The 23,832-nt window shown below is 43.7% G+C and overlaps 1 protein-coding gene across 1 annotated transcript in view; it reads left to right on the plus strand.

Annotated features, from left to right (window-relative positions):
• The window catches only part of PCCA (propionyl-CoA carboxylase subunit alpha), a 306,082-nt gene that overhangs the window by 226,690 nt on the left and 55,560 nt on the right, over positions 1-23,832 (plus strand). Inside the window, exon 21 of the mRNA XM_056861686.1 lies at positions 6,011-6,064. Coding sequence (XP_056717664.1) covers positions 6,011-6,064 — 54 coding nt within the window. The remainder of the gene's footprint in view (positions 1-6,010; positions 6,065-23,832) is intronic.

Here is a 23,832-nt window from a genome sequence, read left to right on the forward strand (position 1 = left end):
CATCCCCTCCCCTCATTGTCCATATTTCCGTGAGTGTTGGGGAAGGATAAAGACTGGCAGATTTTAAGCAGAGCCTGGACAAACACTTGTCAGGGATGCTCTAGGCTGATCCAGCATTGAGCAGGGGGTTGGACTAGATGGCTTGTATGGCCCCTTCCAACTCTATGATTCTATGAATGGCTGCAGGGACAGCTGGGAATGCAGGTAGAGCTACCAATGCTGACTTTAAATTTCATGCTATATTAATGTGGCAGCTAAATACGGTGCCTTAAGTTGTGCATCATTTTATTGTGACCACTAAAATCAGAATGACAGAAATGTGCCACCATGGTGTTGAGGTTAGGAACTGTGGACTCTAATCTGGAGAACTAGGTTTAATTCTCCCCTCCTCCACATGAGTGGCAGACTCTAATCTGGTGAACCGGGTTGGTTTCCCCACTCCTACACATGAAGCCTGCTGGGTGACCTTGGGCTAGTCACAGTTCTCTCAGAACTCTCTCCGGTGTCTGTTGTGGGGAGAAGAAGGGAATTTGATTGTAAGCCGGTTTGAGACTCCTTAAAGGTAGAGAAAGTCGGGGTATAAAAACCAAAACTTAAAGCTTCTTCTGCTGCTGCTCTGTAACGTTATTTCTGCTCACTAAATAATTATTTTTAATTAACATTTTTATCTCCATGTTATTGTTAGATGTACACCAGTAATTGTTATCATGTATAGCATAGTGGCATGTTTTTAGTATGTCTAACAATATGAAATAAATAACAAATACAAAATCAAATAACAAATACAAAATCAATACATTCACTTTTATAATTAGGGGAAAAGAGCTATTATTAATCATATTTTATTTCCCTAGTCTCCAATCATATTTGCAACTAAATATGTAAATCTCTGAAAACTAAATATGTAAATCTCTGAAATGACTAATTTTTAGTAACTTAACAACATTTAATTGTTGATATTCATTGACAACTGTAATTCTCAACATTAATTATGGTAAAATGTATTTGCTTTTGTACTGCAGTACTGAAAAATTGGCTCCCCCCATTTTTTGGATGCTAATAGTCTTTGATTTAGCTAATAGTCTGTTCTTAATAAGTCTAGGACAGTGGTCAACAAACTCATTAGTCAACAGAGCAAAATATCAACAGTACAACGACTGAGATTTCTTTTGAGAGCCAAACGCCTTTTAACAACCATTCATGCACGGGAGGTTTCGCCTTGGATTTGCTGCTCTCTAGATGCACATTTTCCCCATCTGCATTCTCAAAACTCTGCAGGGGGGCTTATTGTTGAGTTTTGAGAATCTGGATGGGGAAAATGTGCATCTGAGTGGCAAATCCAAGGCAAAACCTCCCATTCATAAATGGCCAATAACCCCCCATGCAGAGTTTTGAGAATCCGGTTGGGGAAAATGTGCATCTGAGTGGCAAACCCAAGGCAAAACCTCCCATTCATTAATGGCCATGCACAAACAAGAAGGAGAAAAGCTATCATCACCTGCACATGCACCCCCCACACACACACACGGTGCCCCGCAGCCACGCCCGGCCAAAAGTTCTCGGACTCCACGAAGCCAGCCTGGCACCGGTGAGGGAGAGTCCAAAGCGGAGGGCGGGGCAGAAGGCAGCGCCCCCGGCCCGCTCTTCCCCACGTCCCCGCCCTGCCCCGCACCTGCCTCGGCCGCAGCCGACTCCCCGCAGCTCCTTGCCCTACGGCTCCAGGGGGCGTGCTCCAGCCAACCGTGTTCCACAGCTGGCTACTGCCCTGGTCTTCCCAGCAAAACCCCAGCCTGCAAGCAGAAACAAACTCTCTGCTGCTGCTGCTGCTGCCCCCGCCTCCCCCCCCGCCCCCAGGTTTTCTGCTGTCCTGGCCCAGCTTCTGCGCCCTGAACTGCAGAAACGAGGCGGGTGAAGCTAACAGGGGCAGGCAGGACAGGCAGCCTCTCTAGTGTTCTCAGACTCCTTTGCAAAGGCCAGTTTAAAGGGAGATCCCCCTCAGAGCAAACTCACCCAGTTTCTAAAGTTTGCCCTCTAATCAGATGGAGTTTGCGGAAAAAGGAGAGGGAGACCAGAGCAAAGGAACGACGGTATCCTTAATGTGCATCTACAGAGCAGCAAACCCAAGGCAAAACCTCCTGTGCATCAACGGCCATGCACAAACAAGAAGGAGAAAAGCTATCGTCACCTGCACACGCACCCCCCCACACACACACCCAGTGCCCCGCAGCCACGCCCAGCCAAAAGTTCTCAGACTCCATGAAGCCAGACCGGCCGCAGCGAGGGATCCGAAGCGGAGGGCGGGGCAGAAGGCAGCTCCCCCAGCCTGCTCTTCCCCACGTCTCCGCCCTGCCCCGCACCTACCTCGGCCGCAGCCGACTCCCCACGGCTCCTTGCCCTCTGGCTCCAGGGGGCGTGCTTCCCCAGCCCTTCGTCTGGCCAGCCGGCCCAGCCTGCCCGGGCCGCGACCCCGTACCTCAGCCCCCTGGCGGAGGGCCGTGAGCCGGGGGGAGCAGAGGCGAGGCGACAGCCGCCCGGCTGCTTGCCGGCCACTCGCCGCCTCCACCTGCAGGGAGGAGCCGCAGCGCGCCGCCTCCTCCTCCTCCTTGAGAGCTGCACTCAAGGGCCCAAAGAGCCTCATGCGGCTCATGAGCCGTGGTTTGCCGCCACTGGTCTAGGAGATTCTTCTTTTTCATCCTCTGTGGGTTTTGAGTCTTATTTTTTGCTCTTTCAAGATCAAATTAGATCTGTTAGAACAGATGTCCCCATGAGAGGCAGAGAGGGAAGTAGCTAACCTTTGTGCATGCCCCCAATCTCTATGCTAGTATAACATTGTGCCCCCTGTGCTGACGCCCATGCCACTTACACTGTCTAGGGTGGCACTGACGCCTGCGGGGGGACCTGGACGCCATTCTCCTGGCACCACCCAGGGACGCTGGCTGGCCCTTCCAATGGCGTCCCAATGGCGCAAAGCCCCGCACCAGCATCTTGGGGGGTGTTCCCGGGGGGTGGCGGGGGGTGGGAGCTGCCAGTAGACAGTTTCCTGTCCCCTTTCAGCCCAGAATGCTGTAATTGAGAACAGTGTTGCTGTGCCAGCTTTTTGCTGGCGCAGCCTTGCTGTTTTCAATGGGGCAAAATGCCCCATTTAAAAAAATAAAAAGCTGGGGAACAGCTTTGGAGGTTCCACAGCGGCGCCTTGGCCACACTGTCCCCGGCCGCTGAAGGCTCAGGAATGGGCTGTATGCCCAATTCTGCCAAAGACACACCCCTGATGTTGCCCTGGTCTGACATCTTTAGCCCTGTGAGGATGGCCTTTAGGTTTACCCTGTAGCTCCATTACTTTTGATGAAACGACTTCCTTCTGTAGAAACCACTTGCATGAGTAATTTGGAAGACTTGGCCCTTTTATCAACAAGTTGTGAATTTATTTCTTTTTCAATATAATACCTTTTTAAAAAAGTCTTTTGGTTAAAACATTTCACCACAATGAGATCTGCATGGTATTTGATGTGAAGACGCTTCCCAAAAAATTCTCATGCACATTGTCTGTGTCTCTCCCTGTGTGTGTACAAATTTTGCTAGGGATTCAAATGGCTTGTTCTTAAATATATCATTCATTGACAGGATGCTAATGAGGGTGCAGTACATTCCATTTAAGAGAATTGTCCTTGATTTTTGTTTCACTTTACCAACTTTGACAGCTTTATCAAGTAGTCTGACTCTGTACCTGTTTACTTTGGCTTAATCTGATTAATTGTAGGCAGCTGGTACTTTGTTCTTCTTTCCAGTTTCCAAAACTTGATTGTTTTCCCCCCAATCTGTGGGGAAAAGTGTATATTCCTGTTTCCTTTTTAAAAGTAAACGTCAGAATTTTTGTATGAAATTTTATTTCCCACATTTTCCATCCCATTAATCATTATTGTTGAAATATGTCAAGCTTTGGCATATCTCCTTTGTTTTCCTAAGGCAGTAGAGAATGGAGTGCTACTGAATGACCCCTTAGCTAGGGGGGAAAGAAATGGTTCAATGACAACATTGCTTTATTTATATACATGTAGCTATAAAGTTTATCTAGAAGGGGTACTTAACACCAGTAGAGTTTTTTGGGGGGGTTGTGTGGTGTTTTGTCTATTTCAGACAACTTTAAGGGGTGTATGTGTATATGTGTGTGTATGTATGTATATATATATATGTGTGTGTATATATATATATATATATACATACACACACACACACACACACACACATATACACACATACATATATATATATATATATATATATACATATACATACACACACACACACACACACACACACATATATATATATATGTATGTACTGTATATAATTTTCTATACGTTTGGGAGTTTTATGCCTATGTGCTTGATTGAGTCTAATTGTACAGAGTAGCTTGATCAGTAGCTTCATTACCTCATAAACTATTGTCAAAGATCAAAATTTTATTAAGATTTGATTTGATATTGCCAAGTTTACAGTGTTTTGCTACTCATTATTAACCTTGGGATGGCACGTTCAGGTTCCAGTTACTGCTTCATTGCCAAGCTCATCCAGTGACCTTGGACAGATTACTATCTCACAGCATAAACTACCTCATGAGGACCCTGTGAGGTGAAACACCACTGAGTTTCTTGAGGAAGGGTGAGATAACCTTACAATAAAAAGACACATGACAGGAACTCTCAAAGAGCATTAATGCATCATAACTTTTCTTGCCTGGTTTACTATTATTATATTTGAAGCCTCTTTTTACAGGTCCTAAATGTTTATTATTATGTTAATTATGTATATCCTGTCCTTTAACTGTCAGTCTCCCAATATAAAAATATGTGAGAATTTAAACTTTTGCAGGGTTATTGCTGGCATATCATTACATTGGCATTGAGGATGTGACTGAGGAACTAAACAACTCCTCGGCCATAAAACCAGCAGATCAGAACTAAAGCAAACACCTATTTCCAAAGGGAAAGAAGGGTTGAGGACAACTCTTCACCTTCATACAAATAAATCAGGACAACAGTAAACCTAATGCCTCAGTAAACAGAAATAATTTTACCTCCCTTAAAGATATCAGGTGAGCTACTTGATGCCCCGTGGCGCAGTGTTAAGCTGCAGTACTGCAGTCAAAAGCTCTGCTCACGACCTGAGTTCGATCCCGACGGAAGTTGGTTTCAGGTAGCTGGCTCAAGGTTGACTCGGCCTTCCATCCTTCCGAGGTCGGTGAAATGAGTACCCAGCTTGCTGGGGGTAAAGGGAAGATGACTGGGGGAGGCACTGGCAAACCACCCCGCAAACAAAGTTTGCCTTGGAAATGTCGGGATGTGACGTCACCCGGTGTGTGTGTATGACCCGGTGCTTGCACAGGGGACCTTTACCTTTACCTACTTGATGCGAGGGCATTCCAAAGACAATAAGCTAGTACAGAATAGTCTCTCTCTGGTCGTTGCTTAAAAAGGTAGAAGAAGAGCTTCAACAGATGGTAAGCATAGTTTCTTGTGGGACAGAAGGGCCTGGCTTCTTGATTTTGAGACATGCTTTCCTGTCACAAAACACTACTGAGTCTGTCTTTAGAAAAAGAAGAAGAGTTGGTTTTTATATGCCAACTTTCTATACCACTTAAGGGCGAAAACCGGAAATGACAGGGCCAAGTAGATTACAGCAGTAACTGGTTACGAATTTTTGCCTCATTTTGGCCAGTGATTAGTCAAAGGAGGCTTTGGACCAACTTCAGTACATCAATTGTGAATATGAAACTGGGGTCTTTCAGGCTTGGGGTGATCCACGTTCTGTTGTTGTATAACATAGATCATTATGCTTTAACCACACCTGTTTCAATTAATCATGTTTTGATTAAAGTTTAACTTGATTATTAATCTGTCACCCAGCTCCCACTCTCTGTCATAATATAATAATTGGTAGGCATTTCTCAGGGACAAAAAAGCTTGTTATTTATATAGTATAATTTAATAACTGCTATCGCTATTTCTTTCAGTGCTTTTCATGGGATGCCAGTGGAAACTTTAGCATTCAATTCCTTGGTACAGTGGTAAGTACTAAAAGCTACTGCATGTTCTTTGTAGAAATAAACATTAAAGAAAATAAGAACATAATGACTTTATTTGTGATACATTTTATGTTACTCTTCCAAGACAATATCATTTGTTTATGTGCGGCCCATTTTTGTCTCTTCCCTCTCCTGCTGCAGCCTACTGACGTCCTTGAAATACTTCTCCTGGGGGAAAAGGGGACCATAGGGAACAGCCTGAATGGCCGATTGGAGATCTGTAATGAGAGTGGGGAATGGACAAAAATCACAGTGCATTCCTAAGGAGGGCTACTCCAGTCTAAGCCCATTCATTTCAGTGGGCTTAGACTGGAGTAACTCTCCTTAGGAATGTACTGTCAGTCTCCCTTTCACAGTCTGTAAGATCCAATCATGTGGGGACATTGATATAAAACTGCACTGCACCTTAAGAACAATGTAGGTGGGCAGGGGGCTAAATCTTCCCCAGTGGAATAATTAGCAAGTTTTGGCTTGTATGTGAGATTGCACTCCATTTACTTTATCCTGCTGGATTCTGTGAGGAACCACTGGGAGGACTCCAGACGTGGATCCCACAATACGATTAACATGTGTGTAGATAAAGATGCGTCAGGAGCCCTGTGGCGCAGAGTGTTAAGCTGCAGTACTGCAGTCAAAAGCTCTCACTACCTGAGTTCGATCCCAACGGAAGTCAGTTTCAGGTAGTCGGCTCAAGGTTGACTCAGCCTTCCATCCTTCCGAGGTCGGTAAAATGAGTACCCAGCTTGCTGGGGGTAAAGAGAAGATGACTGGGGAAGGCACTGGCAAACCACCCCGCAAACAAAGTCTGCCTTGGAAATGTTGGGATGTGACGTCACCCCATGGGTCAGGAATGACCCGGTGCTTGCACAGGGGACCTTTACCTTTAGATAAAGATGCACCATATATGCAGCCCAACTCAAGAGGGCTTTGCCAGTATATACACACATACACCCCCTGTTACAAAGGCAACCAATTTTCTAGTTACTCAATAAAAATCTATTTTCATTTGCATCATCTTTGTAATGCTTTCACTTCGAAGTAGGATAGGATGCCAGCACTGTGGTAAAATGCATAGTGAAACAGCTGAGTGCTGATAATGATCTTGAGCCAGAATAATGCAGGAAATCGGGGCTATCAGTTACCGTATCAGATGAGCAGACCAGTAGCCCTATTCACATATTACAGTGAATGCATGTACATCCTACATATATACATGTGTAAATCTGTCTGTAAGAAAAAACAACATGTGTTCACTTTACAGATGACAACGAGGACCAGAACCTGTATAAACAAGAGGTTTAAATAACACATTCAGCTGTACATGCATTGACTGTAACATGAGTATTACTCAGTGCGTGAATGAAGAAAAATCAAGTGTACACTGTATACAGATTCAAGTCAAGTCACATCACACTGCATACAGATTGTACATTTGTTCACTGTAAATTGTGTGTAGGACATCTGAGGTGATTTATGCAAGCTTTTAATTTGTGGTATTTAGAAGATATTGTTGTTGTTATTATGCTATCCCCTTTAATGGATAATACCACTTGATTGCCTTCTGAGCCATTTGGGGATGCGGCAGAAACTAGTTCTTTGTCCCATCAGCAGCTGTCTTGCAGTGCATCCTGGGTACTTGGTAGTACACTAGGGACCATTTTTTAGGAACGTTTTGGGTATGTACGTCTGCATCTCTCCTAGGGGAGCAATGTTCAGTATTTGGGGAATGAACTTCCCTATATAATGTAGATACTAAATCGCGCCTATCCTGTATAGTTCTGCAACAGCTTGACTTGACTAAATATGCATCTATAGGTGAGGGTGTGTTATCCTGTAGGTTATTTACAGCGCATTCCTAAAAGGAATGCCCGCGCCGGGCTTAGGAGGCAAACTGGTGGCCTTGCCTCCTAAAGAGGTTTCGTCACAGCCGAAACCTCTGCCCAGTGCCAAAAACCCATGCAACCCTCATAGGGCGCCCTCTGCCCGGCGCCAAAAACCCGTGCAACCCTCATATCTTTACAAAAATAAAAAGGGGCGTTCCCGAGCCAAAAGTGCTCGGGAGGCTGACTAATGTCAGCCCCGCCCCACAGCCGGTGCCGTTACGCCCCGGGAACGCCTCCCGGCTTGCCAGCGCAGCCTGTGCCGGAGGCCGGCGGTTGCGCCAGCAGTTGGGGAGCGGCGCCCGGCCCTGCACGCTGGTGCTGGGTCCACTAATGCCAGTGTGTGCCTTCTGGGCGCCAGCGGTGTGGGCCCCGGCGCTGGCGGAGGCCATAATCGGCCTCCTAAGGGCTTTGGGCCCATTTTTCAGGAATGGGCCTTTAGAGTCTGAGTTTCAGTCCTAGTGAGTAGCCTGGAGTTGTTCTGTTGACATACCACTGGCCTCTTCATTGGCACTTGTTCTTAGATCTGGCTGTCTCAGTGAATAATCATCCTGCTTGTCACAGGGACATTGGTTGAAATAGTTCTCTGAATGGTTCCCCCCTCCCCGAATTTAGATGGCTTAAATAGTCTGTAACTGTTTTGTTTTTCATGTAAAGCATGTGTACTAGCTGAACTAAGGCAACTGACAAACCAAACAGGATCTCTTCGTGGAATAATTTTTGTTGGCTTCTCTAAATAAAACTTGGTTCCAAACGACACATTTTTACAATTTTTTTTTAAAAAAAGAAGTTTTAGGTAAACAAATACAATTGGTATTTGCGTGTGGTTTCTACATTTGTTACTCCACTTTCACCCTCGGTTTGCTGCCACACCTACAAGTGTGCAGCCCCAAACGATCCTTCATATGATACAACTATCCCTGATGTATGGTGTTGGGCACTGATAAATCACTGTCCCTTTTTTTGCCTATTATGGAATGCATTGTTACAAATGTTAATATGAGATGCTGGAATTGTCATTCTTAGGAATTTAGCTTCTTCCCCAGAATGAGTTAAATTTCTGAGTGGGAGGTTTTGTTTTTGTTTTTTTGCACATGCATGTGAGCACAAACTAACATGCAACACAATGTTTCTGTTTCACACACTGTAAATGAAGAGGTTCATTTCGACCAGGTGACCTCTCTTCTTATTGGACAGGCAAACTATATTTTATATTCTCCCCCCATCCTTCAGGGTATCTTTGCATAGGTCTAGATTGCACTCTAACCTCATCTGGGTATATATAATATTCTGCTGGACCAACTGCTGAGTTTTGAATTTACTATGTCTCTCCACTTTTCTTTTATGCTGTCCTAATCATTCTAAATAAAAGTATGATTTAATTATTTAAATGACCTTTGCCTCTTTCCTTTTCTGATAAATACTGTGCCAAACCAGACCCATGTGTACACAGGCTTAAACATCTGGGAGACGCGGATCTGTAAGTGTACATAAGAGGGCTGTACCCATGCACCAGGAGCAGTTTGTGTAACATGGTATTCAAGGTGGTTTCCAGTATTTAAAAACTAAACAACAAAATAAAACCACATTACACAGCAATGATAAAAAGCAGAAGCAGTAAAACTAAAAGTCATAGGTCTACAGTGTTAGGGATGAACACCAATCTAAGTGACAAAAACTCAAGTAGGATAGAATTTTCTTGCTACTTAAAAGATGATAAAGATGGTTCCAGGCAAATCACCCTCAACTCCTGCCTGACATCAAGATTGCTGCACCTGCAATGGCAATCTCAGTTCATGAGGAGGCTCATATAGGAGAAGGTGCTCCTTCAGGTACCCTGGTGCCAAACTGTTTTGAGCTTTGCAGATCAATAGTAGTTCTTTGAACTGTGCCCAGAAACAAAGCATCAGTGAAGATACTTGAGAAACAACAAAATATATCCACTGGCCAACATATTGTGGAGCAACTGAAGACTCTTCAAAGACAACCTCACGCATAGCATATTACAGTAGGCTAGCCTAGATGTTACTAAGGTATGGATAACTGTAACAAGATCATTTTCCTAAGTGAAGTGGCCATTTACACTTACTAGCATGCAAAATGTTGAGTGGGTTTTGAAAATATACTGTATCACTTCTGCGTTCTCTAATGCTGTAATATTTAAACGTATGACAGATCTGGATCTCTCATCAGTGAAGGATTCTACTATCTAGAAGAACTGTGCAAGTTGTCATTTTACACAGTATAGTCACAACTACAGCTATGGTGTTCCCTTAGTATTTGTAGGAGAACATTGATTTATACAGATCTAGCTTAACCACAGATCTTAATGAAACACAATCCTGAATGAAGTAGCTAAACCTAATTTAAATCTCGCAAAGTACATCTTAAATTAAGTTTTTATTGATAATAAATGTACTTCATTTCTTATTTTTTTTCATCTTCAGTGAGGATATCAGTAGAATAAACATGTTTTTATAAAGCTTTAGCAATAAAAGTGCTATTAATATGACCCCTGGCACACCACCACAATTAGATTTCAAAGCGAGCATTTAAGATGTAACAGCGATTAATGACAACCATCGGAAACAATTTTGAACTCCATCAGTTTAACTCAGGAGGGTAAACTTAATATGATAATTTATCTAGTTGAATTGTATCAGCTTAGCAGGAAAGTATGCAAATGTGTGACCCTTACCTAGCATCTAAATGGCTGCTGTGCTGATAAATTTATCAGTTCCATTAATGAACTTTGGGGAACTTTGGAATTTTCAGCGCTCGTTCCCTCGGAGGCTGAAAACCAAACCTGGTCTCATACTGGGATCATTCTGGTCTGCATATTTCCATAATTTGCTGCTGCTACTAATATGACAGCAAGACGCAAATAACTGTTTCTAATAATATCAGATGGAGTTGTGGAGGACAGCATTTTAATGTAGTAAAAGACCTCCCTGTGGGGTTGTTATTGCCACTATAGAACAGCAGTTACACAGTTGCAACAATAGTCTCTTAATTGATTCGTTTAATTAGCAAGAGATGAAGCTTGTGCTGCATTTTGTCATTTGAGATCACGGGGGATGATACATAAAGACTCTGGTTTTGTCACATGTTTCCATACTGTCGTTAAGTGTAGTGGATGGAAAGTTCCTAACCCTTTAGAGTAAGTGTTCTTAGGCATATACAAGATTTTTGAAGTTCCCTCTGGATAAATTGTAGTTATTATGCCTCTTGGAAGTAATTATGAGCCTGTTTGGAGTTTCTGTGTTAAATATGCAAATCTAAGATTTACACGGCTTATGGATTATTTAGAAGCATCAGTGCATTTAACAGTTCTCTTGATCTGGTCTTGGGCAAATAAGGTCAGATTAATAAAACTGGCCATCTGTCTTGTAGCTCTGTTCAGGTTGCACAGCTCCCCCCCCCCCCCCGATATGAAATGAGTTTGACCACATTGTCCAGTAGGCAGCATGTGTTTGGACGGAGATTGCATTTGCAGTTTAGTTTCCTTAGGGGATGCTTATGAATATAGTAATGCATAATATTTGAGACTAGAACAGGAAATACATTTTAGCATGTAGCAATTATAAGTAGCTTTAATATGATTATCTCTTAATAGCCAAGAGTGAAGTAATAATTTTTTTTAGGGTAGGCCAATGTTGCTGTGTGCTCACTTACTCTGAAAAATTTCCCTTGTGGTAGTTTTTTCCCCTAAGGATTGCTGCTTACATGCTAGGGCATACCATCTTTTTCAGGAGACTGCATTTTAAAATCTCTTTGATTAACCAGAAATATAGTGATTGGCAGCATGAAAACGGAAGCGGAGAAGTGTCTGGATTTATTTATTTACATTAAAAAAGCACCTTTCCAACATATATGATCTTCAAGGCAGCTTACAAAATCTATCAAAATAATACATTAGCAGCTCATTCCTGAGCCTTGTGGTGGCAGGGTCAGCATAGTTGAGGCGCCTCCGCGCCACCTCCAAAGAGGTTCCCTAGTTGCCTCAAGGCTTAAAAAAGCTTTTTTTACAGTGTAAAGAAGAAAATGGGGATTCCCCCCCCCATGGAAAACAGCGATAATGCGCCAGGAAAAACCTGGCACAGCAACACTGTTGCTGGAGGGGATGTTCCCGGGCTGGAGGGGATTTGGAAGCTGACTACTGTCAACTCCGCCCACAGGAACGCCCCCGGAAACGCTGCCCCCATGCTGGTGCCACATTTCTCTTCTGGGATTTAGGTCCCGGAGAGACTGTAGCGTTGGAGGAGCAGCGTGCAGCTCCGCGATGCCTGGGCGCCGACGGAACTGCTCCTCTGCCAGCATAAGTGCATCTTCTTCCGCGATAAGAGGCCACTTACGCTGGCAGCAGGGTCACGCCACCTCCAGAGCACTTTCAGCCCCCCACCTCAGGAATGCGCTGTAGCTTAGCAAACACCCCATTCACCTGCCCAATAAGTTTTAGGCTGCTGTCCTAAACATGCTAACCAGGAATCAAGTCAATGGAATTCAATGGGATTTACTTCTGAGAAAACATAATTGGGATTGCACTGTGACAGCAGAATCCTGAGGGGGGGATTGGTTGCGGCGGGCTCAGGGATGGTGCCGCCGCTCCGCCTCCTGAACAGCTTGCTGCCAGTTGCAGCAAGCCAAATATGTTACTTTAAAGAAAACCCCATGAAACTCTCCACTGAGTTCCGTGGAGCTACACCACCCTTTTTTCAGGTGGTACTTGGAGCCTGCAAAAAGGGGTGCCCCCGGGCCGAAAGGGCTTAGGAAGCTGACTAAAGTCAGCTCCAACCCCAGAAACGTCCCTTTGGCGTCAGCGCAAGCCCCTGCACTGGAGCCATGCTCCCACGTCAGCTCCCACGTCCAACTTAAGAGGCTTTTCTGTTTGAAGAAAAAGCACTTAAGTTGGAGGAAAGCTTTAAACTTTGCATAGCGCATTAGTTGAATACCGGGCCATTTTTTCTGTGTGTTCATAATTCGTTAGGCTATTTTATCTTATACTTCCCTGCTACTGCAAGGTTTTATAGGCTTGAGAGACAGCAAGAGTAACATGTCACTTTAATAGGCGAGACTAGACTGGTAGATCTGGTTGAGTTTAAACTAGCTATAGTAGATTTGGAAAACCAGTTTGATGTGGTAACTGATATAGGAAGCCACTTTTTTGTTTATGATATTTTATTTGATGAGGTTGCAAGTTGTTTGAATGTTTTGCTGTTACAGGCTTGGGATAAGAGCAAAGCCTCAACATATCAACACAGATGCATTTTTTTAGGGCGCCGAGCATCTCAGTTGCAGATGGGAAGGAAGAAAATGATGGTCAGTGGCTGGCGTTATAACTGTTCACACATGTATTAAATTTGGCAGACATATCAGCCTACCCCAGTGTGGAAGGGGAAGCCCTTAACCGTTCTTAATGAAATGCCTGGGAAGATTGCCATGGCTAGGCCAGCCAAAATGTTGCTCTGTACCGCACAGCTCATTCTTCGCCACACCAAATAAATTGCAGCCTATTTCTCTTTTTGGAGAAGCAGGTGTGTGGTAAGTTTCCCACGAGTTGCCTACAACTGTGTTGGATGTACCATTCCCTCACTACCAGAACCAGCATAGTTTTCTTGAAACATTCCAGTTACATCAGCGCCTGGCTATCTCCATCTCATTCAAGGTGTTACTCCTAGGCATCTCCCCCCTAATGGTGATACCCTTTTCCACACCCACACTAGTCTAGCAGCTAAAGTAGTGATAAAAGTGGGGCAAAAGCAATTAAACAGTTGGATTCAACCAAATAACAAAATACAGAATCCTTACCTGAGAGAAGGAATAATTCAAGTAGGGGAAACTACCAGACCAACAACCAAGCAGGATTGACATAAAATAACTCCTCCTCAGCCTCCCCCCTCCAAGAGTGACCAATTGAATTTAGGTTGCTCCCCTACGTGGGTGGGTTGTACTACATGCCTGTCCTGGCTGATGCGAGGGCTTGATTGGAATAAGCCTTAAATAGACCCATCTCTCACATGAAGTCTCAGGCTGGGTTTCTAATCTCATGAAGCTACAGACAGAATTATGTATTGCATTTTCGTGGGAGAAATCAATTTGAGGGAAATCCTGTACATCACATTGGGAGGTCTGTAATGTGATCCATAGAAAGCTGAAAGACCATCATGTTGACGTCAGCCACAGCACTGGGCAAGGTGGGGGCTAACTCCCTCCCCCATACACACAGTTTTCCCTGTTGAAACCAGTCCTCTGGATTCTACCATAATTAGAACAGGTAGGGAAAAAATAGGATACGTGTCTTCTTCACTTGTCAGGGTTAATTGTAGCCCAGTGGGGCCAACTTCAATCAACACCCTCCACACACACATTTTAAAGGTAAAAAAAACAAAACACTGGGAAATCTAAGCACAGATCTCCAACATGGCACGTAGGCTGACCTTTAGTGAAATTGTATGTTGTAGGGTAATACTGTAGAATGTTCTAGAAGACAAATAATCCATATGCTTACATTTTTGCATTCATATGGCTGGTTCCTAGAGAGAGATCTAACTGCTAACCCTGTTAGAGCTGCCTTGTGGGGCATTTTGAAGCAGGAGCTACATGAAAGACTATTGTGCGTCTTTCTGTCACAAGGAAGAACAGGCTATCCTTGATCAAAGGCTGGCTTAAATAGTCTGTCCACCTCTTCAACTTGGCTAAGGTGGTCCTTGCTGTTTCATATTTATTGAACATTATGCCTTACAATTCAGTGTTTTTCTAAGGAAGTAAAAAGCAAAGCTCTTGTGGGTAGGTCCTGATTAGCATAGGAAGTATCATGCATGTGTTGCCCATCTCCCAAACATCTGTCCAAAACACATCAAACATTAGCATAACAAATTGTAATGTGAGTATTGGATTCATACAGGGCTCTTCCTGTGTCTCTTGCTCCTTGCTTGATTTGAAAGAAGAGATAATAAGGATATTAAAAAATCAGTAATAACAATGGTGGAAAACAAAAAAATTATTTAATTAGTCCATGTCTTGACTGCCTGAGGAAATTCTGATTTTTAAAGAACTCTTTAATGTCATCTAGCAAGAGTCCTTATCTGGTAATTTTTGCCAAAGGATTTTCTCATGAATATGAAAAAACCATAAAAGTAGAAATGAAGACGAAGAAGAAGAGTTGGTTTTTATATGCCGACTTTCTCTGCCACTTAAGGGAGAATCAAACCAGCTTACAATCACCTTCCCTTCTCCTCTCCACAACAGACACCCTGTGAAGTAGGTGGGGCTGAGAGAGCTCTAAGAAAGCTGTAATTTGCCCAAGGTCACCCAGCTGGCTTCATGTGTAGGAGTGGCAAAACAAATCCTGTTCACCAGATTAGCCTTCGCTGCTCATGTGGAAGAGTAGGGAATCAAACCCGGTTCTCCAGATCAGACACCACCGCTCCAAACCACCACTCTTAACCACTACACCACGCTGAGATTTTTGAAGCATCCTTAGGTCAAAGACTGTGCTCTTCTACAGGGAACTAGGAGCTTTTTAAGCAGCTATAGATTTAGAACGCAGCATGAAGTATCCTCAACCATATATATGGAGGTCATCATGAATAGCGTAAAGAAGCAGAGGGCACAGAAGGAAGATGGGAGAGTGCAATTTTATGAGAACTTTGATTGGCTTGTCAAGGCAATCTTCAATTTTAGAAATTGCTATTTTTGGTTCTTATCAAGATATGGGGGGGGGAATTGCGCACTCAATTCAGAATGAAGAGCTGTGGCAAGCTGATACTTCTTAACCTGTCAAAATCTAGCTGGAAGGGGGTGATGGAAGCTGTAGAGCAGGTTAAGAACAGATTAGCATCAGAGATGAGTAGATTGCTGGGGTGTGCATATATGTTCCTACATACTGGAAGAATGGGCATTAAAATGGCAAATGAGATTCAATGTAAGTGTAAAGTGATGCATGTTGGGGCAAAAATCCCAACTTCACATATACACTGATGGGATCTGAGCTGGCAGCAACAGACCAAAAAAGGGATCTTGGGGTGGTAGTGGATAGCTCAATGAAGATGTCAACCCAGTGTGTGGCTGATGTAAAAAAGACAAATTCCATGCTGGCCATAATTAGACGAGGAATAGAGAATAAAACTGCTGATATCATACTGTGTGTGTGTAAAGTGCCGTCAAGTCGCAGCCGACTTATGGCGACCCCTTTTGGGCTTTCCATGGCAAGAAACTAACAGAGGTGGTTTGCCAGTGCCTTCCTCTGCACAGCAACCCTGGCATTCCTTGGTGGTCTCCCATCCAAATACTAACCAGGGCTGACCCTGCTTAGTTTCTGAGATCTGACGATATCAGGCTAGCCTGGGCCAACCAGGTCAGGGCGATATCATACTGCCCTTGTACAAATCTATGGTGAGACCACCCTTGGAATACTGTGTACAGTTGTGGTCACCACACCTAAAAAAGGATATTATAGAGCTTGAGCAGGTGCAGAGAAGAGCAACAAAACTGATTAGGGGACTGGAGCAACTGTCCTATGGGGAGCGGTTAGGACGCTTAGGGCTGTTTAGCTTGGAAAGAAGGCGGCTAAGAGGAGACATGATAGAGGTCTATAAAATTATGCATGGTTTGGAGAGAGTGGACAGGGAGATGTTTTTCTCCCTCTCCCATATTACTAGAACGCAAGGTCATCTGTTGAAGCTGGAGGGAGACAGATTTAAAACAGATTTGTGGAACTCCCTGCCCCAGGATGTGGTGATGGCTGCCAGCTTGGAGGGCTTTAAGAGGGGAGTGGACATATTCATGGAGGAAAGGGGTATTAATGGCTATTAGTTAGAATGGATACTAGTCATGCTGCATACCTATTCTCTCTAGTATCAGAGGAGCATGCCTATTATATTGGGTGTGGTGGAACACAGGCAGGATGGTGCTGCTGCACTTGTCTTGTTAGTGGCTTCCTAGAGGCACCTGGTTGGCCACTGTGTGAACAGACTGCTGGACTTGATGGGCCTTGGTCTGATCCAGCAGGGCCTTTCTTATGTTCTTATGTTCTAACTGCTTTTCCTTAAAGGAATAAAGATCAATAGGGCCAAGGCATTGATTCAGTGGGATCCATATTCAAAATGTCAAGCAAGTTTTCCCCAAATAATAATTTGGAATTGTGGCCTCCTTGATCCTTAAAAGGAAAACATTTTCCCTCAATTGAATATATGGATAATAGTTTTCTTCTAATTAGACAATAAAAAACATTACAAAAATGAAATTAAACAATCTGTCAAACTCATGCCTCTTGGAACTGTACATAACCCCCCAGCCATGGGCTGTAGCCAACCAGATATGCGATAAATTCCTTGTTTTTCTGCCTACTGCTAATAGATCGTTTGACAGCCATATATATATGGCCTGGGAACTATTTGACAGGAATGTATTAACACACTAATAGGAACAGTAATTTTCAATCTCCTTCAAAAATAAATAAAAGCACACAAGGGGAATGTTGCTCTGTAAGCTTACAGTTGTTGTGTGGCAACCATGCACTGATCAGCTGATGACACTACAGTGGTGCAACAGTGCTGGCGACAACCAAGATAACAACTCCATTGCTACTCCAGCACTGGACAACAACGCCAGACTGAAGTGAGGAGAGTCTTCCAGAGAATGGAGTTAGAGGAACCAACCAACCCAAACAGAAATGGTCAGAGTTTGAAACAACCTGAGTACCACCTGAGATGATACCATCATCTTTCCCAGATGGCTAGTTATCTATCCATGCTTCCCAGGCAAAGTGAACCAGCATTTTATTAGTCACTAGATTTTCAGGCTGATCGTATGAGCCTACAACTGATGACCTGACACCAATCATGGCATTTCCCCCTGCAAATGCATAAAAGTGCTACGGGAGGAGCACTTGTCTAGAAAGGAAGAAGGAAGAGGAGGAAGAGGAGGAGGAGTTGAACACATGAAGCTGCCTTCTACTGAATCAGACCCTCAGTCCATCAAAGTCAGTATTGTCTACTCAGACCAACAGTGGCTGTCCAGGGTCTCAGGCTGAGGTCTTTCACATCACCTACTTGCCTAGTCCCTTTAACTGGAGATGCTGGGGATTGAACCTGGGACCTTCTGCATGCCAAGCAGATGCACTACCACTGAGCCACGCCCCCTCCCCTGTTGGGAATTTGGTTTTTATATGCCGACTTTCTCCACCACTTAATGAAGACTCAAACTGGCTTACAATCACCTTCCCTCCCCCTCCCTACAACAGACACCCTGTGAGATAGGTGGGGCTGAGAGAGCTCTAAGAGAACTGTGACTACTAGCCCAAGGTCACTCAGCTGGTTTCTTGTGTAGGAGTGGAGAAACCAATCCGGTTCATCAGATTAGCCTCCAGCGCTCATGTGGAAGAGTGGGGAATCAAACCCACTTCTCCAGAGTCCACCGCTCCAAACCACCACTCTTAACTACTATGCCACGCTGGCTGTATACCATGCTGGAAAGGGATTGGAAACCTTTTCATGGCGTTATATGTGCCTTTGGGTCTTCTTGGGGCTATGAAATCTGGTTCACTCTAGCACCGGTTTATGGCAAGATGGGTTTGCCTGGAACTGGACACTTCAGTCTTGCCTGATAGGTCAGAGTGCCACGGTAGCTTGAGTGATGGAAGCTCTTTCTTCCACTACCATGGGTAATAGGATTGGGGGGGGGGGGGAGAGCTTATTTTGAGATAAGTTCACCAATCCATTACATACATTGTAGTTCACTGTAGCAGGTGCTCAGTAATGTAAACAACAACATGTGTTTCATAAGGCTTCTAGAAAATGCAGCGGACAGTTAATGAACCTATAATGATGTGAGATTTCCACAACAATATTGCCAGATGACTGGATGTCAGTGGCAAGATTCCTTAGGACAGAGGTAAACATTAAAATTAAACCTGCATTTGATTGTTTATGTTTATACGTTTGTCTTTGTGTTTAAAAATAGAACTTTATTATTTTTTTCAAAAACCGCATTTGGAGGAAACACCTTCTTTTCTTAGAGGCTGCTGATAACATCTTTTTTGTTTAACGCTCTTGGTGTTGCAAGTTCATTACGGACTGAATTTGCTTCAAGCTGCTTTGTGCAAAGCGTTATTTCTTCCTTGCCCCAGTTATCTATTAAATAAGAGTTTGAGGATTAGAGAACTTGATGCCTCTGAAAGCAGCAAATGCAGCGAAAGCCGGACGTTGCATCCCCTCTAGCATGGCACATGGCTGGCATCACATTCATCATCAACAGGACCACTGAGTTGTCACAGGTTAGCTGATGTCGATGATAATTGTAATGAGAATGGAGGGATCACAACCTAGTGCCTGAGAAAGGATGTTTTTTTCTTTTATGTAGGCAATGAAACTCAGATAAGAATGATGTAATAAGTTCTGGGACAGACCAGCACAGCTTGCGACCCCACCCCTGCTTGCATGCTGACTACCAGCCGTGCACTATGGCCTGCTGGGTGCTTGACGATTACCCGGTTTTTGTAGGCAGGGGGCGAAACTAGGAGGATTATCTAATACTCTGGGCAGCCATTCATGGCTACTGTGCTGCATTCAAGTTGAAGGGTTGTACCGGTGTATTCTGGGAGTCTATTATATGTGTTCCTCACCTGGGATGCTACCAACGTGGTTTTGGTTTCATAGATTATGGCTTGATGGATTTTTTACCTGATCAGTGGGCTGCAGTTTTGTTTGGTTAAGAACATAAGAAAGGCCCTGCTATATCAGACCAAGGCCCACCAAGTCCAGCAGTCTGCTCACACAGTGGCCAACCAAGACGACTGCAGCAGCACCGTCCTGTGTTCCACAGCACCTAATATAATAGGCATGCTCCTCGAATACTACAGAGAATAGGCATGCAGCATGACTAGTATCCATTTTAACTAATAGCCATGAATACCCCTTTCCTCCATGAATATGTCCCCTCTTAAAGTCTTCCAAGTTGGCTTTGTGATGTCAGTAGGATCGGATTGAATCACTCCGCTAAGTTTTCCTGAGCTGGCTAGAAACCCATCACAGTCTTGACTTCCTGTAGAGCGTTTGGTCCGAGCGCCATTGTTTCCTGGGGGCTCCCAGGAAACACCAAGAGTCGTTTAGATTTGGAGTGCAAAAAGCACTCCAACTCGGTCCTAAATAGTGGATCGGGAAGCAGGAAATTCCCCTGCAGCCTTCAAGAGCGGTTTGGACTCCCATATTCTCCGAGAGAGCTTTTTTAAGCCTCCCGTTGAGTTGGAAGTTGGCCCCGCCGGCATAGGGGCTACCATTGCCACGGACGACTCTTTGGATTATAGGCTTTGACCTCCTCTATACATTAACATCAAATAATCTATGAAAAGAACAAGAAGCCTCACCTTTGGAAGTCAGAGTGAGTAAAAAGACACTTTTTGCCTTTATCTTGATTGAGAAGACCTGAATGACGATAAAAACACCTACGAAAACCGGCGACTCCCTGCCCAGCGTAACGAGACTTTTAAAATAAACAAATGCCATTAAATGAACTGACTAAGACCTTATCAACTTGATCAGTGAGTAGACGCAATAAAAGGGACTTCTGAATGACTTTACAACTACCAATTAAATGCTTTGAGGGGAGGGAGGGAGACGAGAACCTTCCCCCCCCACTTCCGGCTTCTTTGATTCAATGTCCAGCCACGTCGCCTCTTAAGACCGGAAGATAACAAGAAGGGCTTTGTTACCATCGAAAAGACAGGGCAGATTGGAAGACTTGAAGTGAATCTCCCCGGTGTAACCATCAAATCGTTCCTACTACTTAACCACCGAGAGGAGACGACGCAGGGTCTATGATACTGCAGTTTCCTGTCTACTTTCTTTTCTTTATCTGTGCTGCTTTGAAGCATAATTGAGGATATCTTGAAAATTACAAAGCCTGCTTCTATATAAGAATACAAGCAGATATGTCAAACAAGAGGTTGGAAGAGATGTTACTCAAACAAATGGACATGTTTGCAGTGCAACAAGATTTAGTCTTCGAAAAACAACAAGCGCTCTCACATCAAGCATTTCAACTAGCTGAGGTGATGAATATCCTATTTAAATCAATTAATGGAAAACTGGACACAATTATTGAGGAGATCCACAATATGAAGACCCAAGATTTTAAAGAGGTAGCTGCAAGTGACCAGCTGGCAAGGAGAGAGAGCAACATGAAAGAACTCAATACCTCTACAATTTACTTGTCTGAGTCACTGCTGACAGGAGGAGCATTATTATCCCAAGAAAACACTTCCTGGCAGCCAGCGATGGAGGGAGACATGATGAAGGATTTTACCAAGAAGATGCTGGAAATTTTAACAAGAAGCCAATGGATACAATCACCGGGATCTTCTTTTACATCTTCAGAGGCCAGAATTGCAGCTACTATATTGAAAAACGGGGGGTGGGGATTGGGAAATAAAGAAGGACTGGCAGATCCCCTCCCAAAACAAGATAATGGCTAAAATGATGCTTATTTTTGGGGTGTAAGGGAGCCACGGTGGATTTACTTTGATGAATTTTTAATGGGAAAATTTGTTTATGTATTGATCTAATCCCTTTAATTTAGAATAATAGAATGTTATATAGAGACAATGATGATAATATTATAACTAGGTAGGACTTGAAATTGCTTATAGAAGTAGTATAGATAGCTTAAAGCAAGTCTGTATGAGAGAAAATAAGGATTAGAAATTAATTTGAAATGCAAAAGTGTTAACCAGTAGAATTAGTGACTGAAGAAGATGCGGGGAAGTCACATATAGTAGATAGCATAGAATATTATAGATAACATATTCTCAGTAATAGCAATGAACTTTTTTTGTTACAAGCAGTTACAACTGAATATATTGTTGAGATATGTTTATTTTAGTTGAATTGTAGAAAATAATGAAAATAATTTAAAAAAAAAAAGAAACCCATCACAGTCTTGTTAGCTGGGTAGACAGGTGAGGGATAGGCAGAATAGCCAACGTTTTGTCTTGGCGTTGGCATGCAATTGGGAAAATGACAGAAAAATATGCAGCCACTATATAATCAGTGAAACAGTGCCTTTCTTTAGTTAAAAATCAGGGAGGTAAAAATACTTATGTATATTGGTTGAGAGACTTTGTCCAACTTGAACACATGAAGTTGCCTTATACTGAATCAGACCACTGGTCCATCAAAGTCGGTATTGTCTACTCAGACTGGCAGCAGCTCTCCAGGGTCTCAGGCAGGGGTCTTTCACATCACCTACCTCCCTAGTCCCTTTAAATGGAGATGCCAGGGATTGAACCTGGGACCTTCTGCATGCCAAGTAGATGCTCTACCGCTGAGCCACAGCCCTTCCCCTTACAAAATGGCATGAGTTGATAAGGAATGTTAAATACCCAGTTTGTCTCATGTATGGATATTCAGTCAGTTGTGTGACCACGTCTGGTCTTAAATATAGTGGAATGGGTTCATTAATTTGCTAATGGCATTTTATATGTGCTGTCTGCATTGACTGTTTTCATCACCCCCGGAGTTATTAGTGGATCAGGAGCTAAATGCCATGTGAATACATGCACAGATAACTTGAATTAAACCCAAAAGGGCTAGGTCAGAGCTGGTTTTGTTTGGTATTAGGGGTTTCTCATGTGACGTGCCAAAGGCCTGCATCTGAAAAACTTTTTGATTTAGGAATGGCCCCTTCCCCATCTTCTTGGGCTTCTCCCCCACCCCCCAGAAAACACTTTAAAGGTTCCATAGCAACTCAGAACTGACACAGATGGTAAACATTTTTACTGCAGAACACCAGCAGTGAGCACCATATCACGGAGTTAGTGCTCTCAGCACTGTGCTTGCTCAGCTGTACATAATCACTCTTGTTTCCTTCTCTCGGGTTTCTAGCCAGCTCAGGAAAACTTAGCGGAGTGATTCAATCCGATCCTACTGACATCACAAAGCCGTTGTTCAGTTCCCATGGATGCTGGAGCCAGAAGCTCTGTTGCTGGAGCTGCTGAGAATATAGATTTTTTTGTTTTGCAGCATTCTATGGTTCCTTGAGAAAGGGCTCACCTCTCCCACCCTGACCCACTCAAAAAGATAATCACGAGGTCACATATTGGGCCACTTAGATGGCTCTGCATCGATATCTGGAACTTCTCACAGGTCTGTGGGGGGAAATAAACAGGTGTTGCTCAGTCTGGCCATCCTTCCCCAAAACAATGGATTGAGTGCCTGTTTCTGGTTGAACCAGAGGCTGCTTTCTAGTTTTGTGACTGGGTGAGGCCACATTCTTTTTGGCTGTGGGTGCCCTTAATTCTTGGGTGCTGTGCCTGTAACTTCCACATGTCACATTAGATTATTTTTTTCCCCTTTGGAAGTTTTGAAGGCTTTAATTATTGCCAAAACTCTATACTATGATTTTTCCCCCTGAGAGCTTCTCAATGCTGTTTGTATACCAGCTGTTATAGGGGAAGCCGCTGTTTGTTTGCTATTGAACGTGGGCTTTCTTCCCCTTCCTTTCATACAGCATTAGTCAGTGTTGGTAAAACTGTACAAGCTATGACTTTAAAAGGGTTCTGTTTTCATTAGCTTGGATAAACCTGCTCTTTTAATAAATGCTTGGGTGCGTGTACTAAGTCAGTTGCTAAGCTGATTTCTAGGGTAATGCTCATCCGCGGCAAATGCAATAAAGTGCAATTATGTCCATCCTCCTTCACTGTATTCAGCTGAAAAAGTCAGAATCTTGAGCCATTTCCCCTTTAACGTTGTCTGTAAAATGTCATCATTTCTTTGGGGGTAATTAATTTTGCCATCTGCCTGATGGTAGCAACGTCGATCCACCATTTTCTGTTTTAGTTCCCTTGCTGTTCTGGCTTTGTCCTGGTGTCCCGTT

This window comes from Euleptes europaea, chromosome 16 (genome assembly GCF_029931775.1).
Source record: "Euleptes europaea isolate rEulEur1 chromosome 16, rEulEur1.hap1, whole genome shotgun sequence".
Classification (NCBI taxonomy): Eukaryota; Metazoa; Chordata; class Lepidosauria; order Squamata; family Sphaerodactylidae; genus Euleptes; species Euleptes europaea.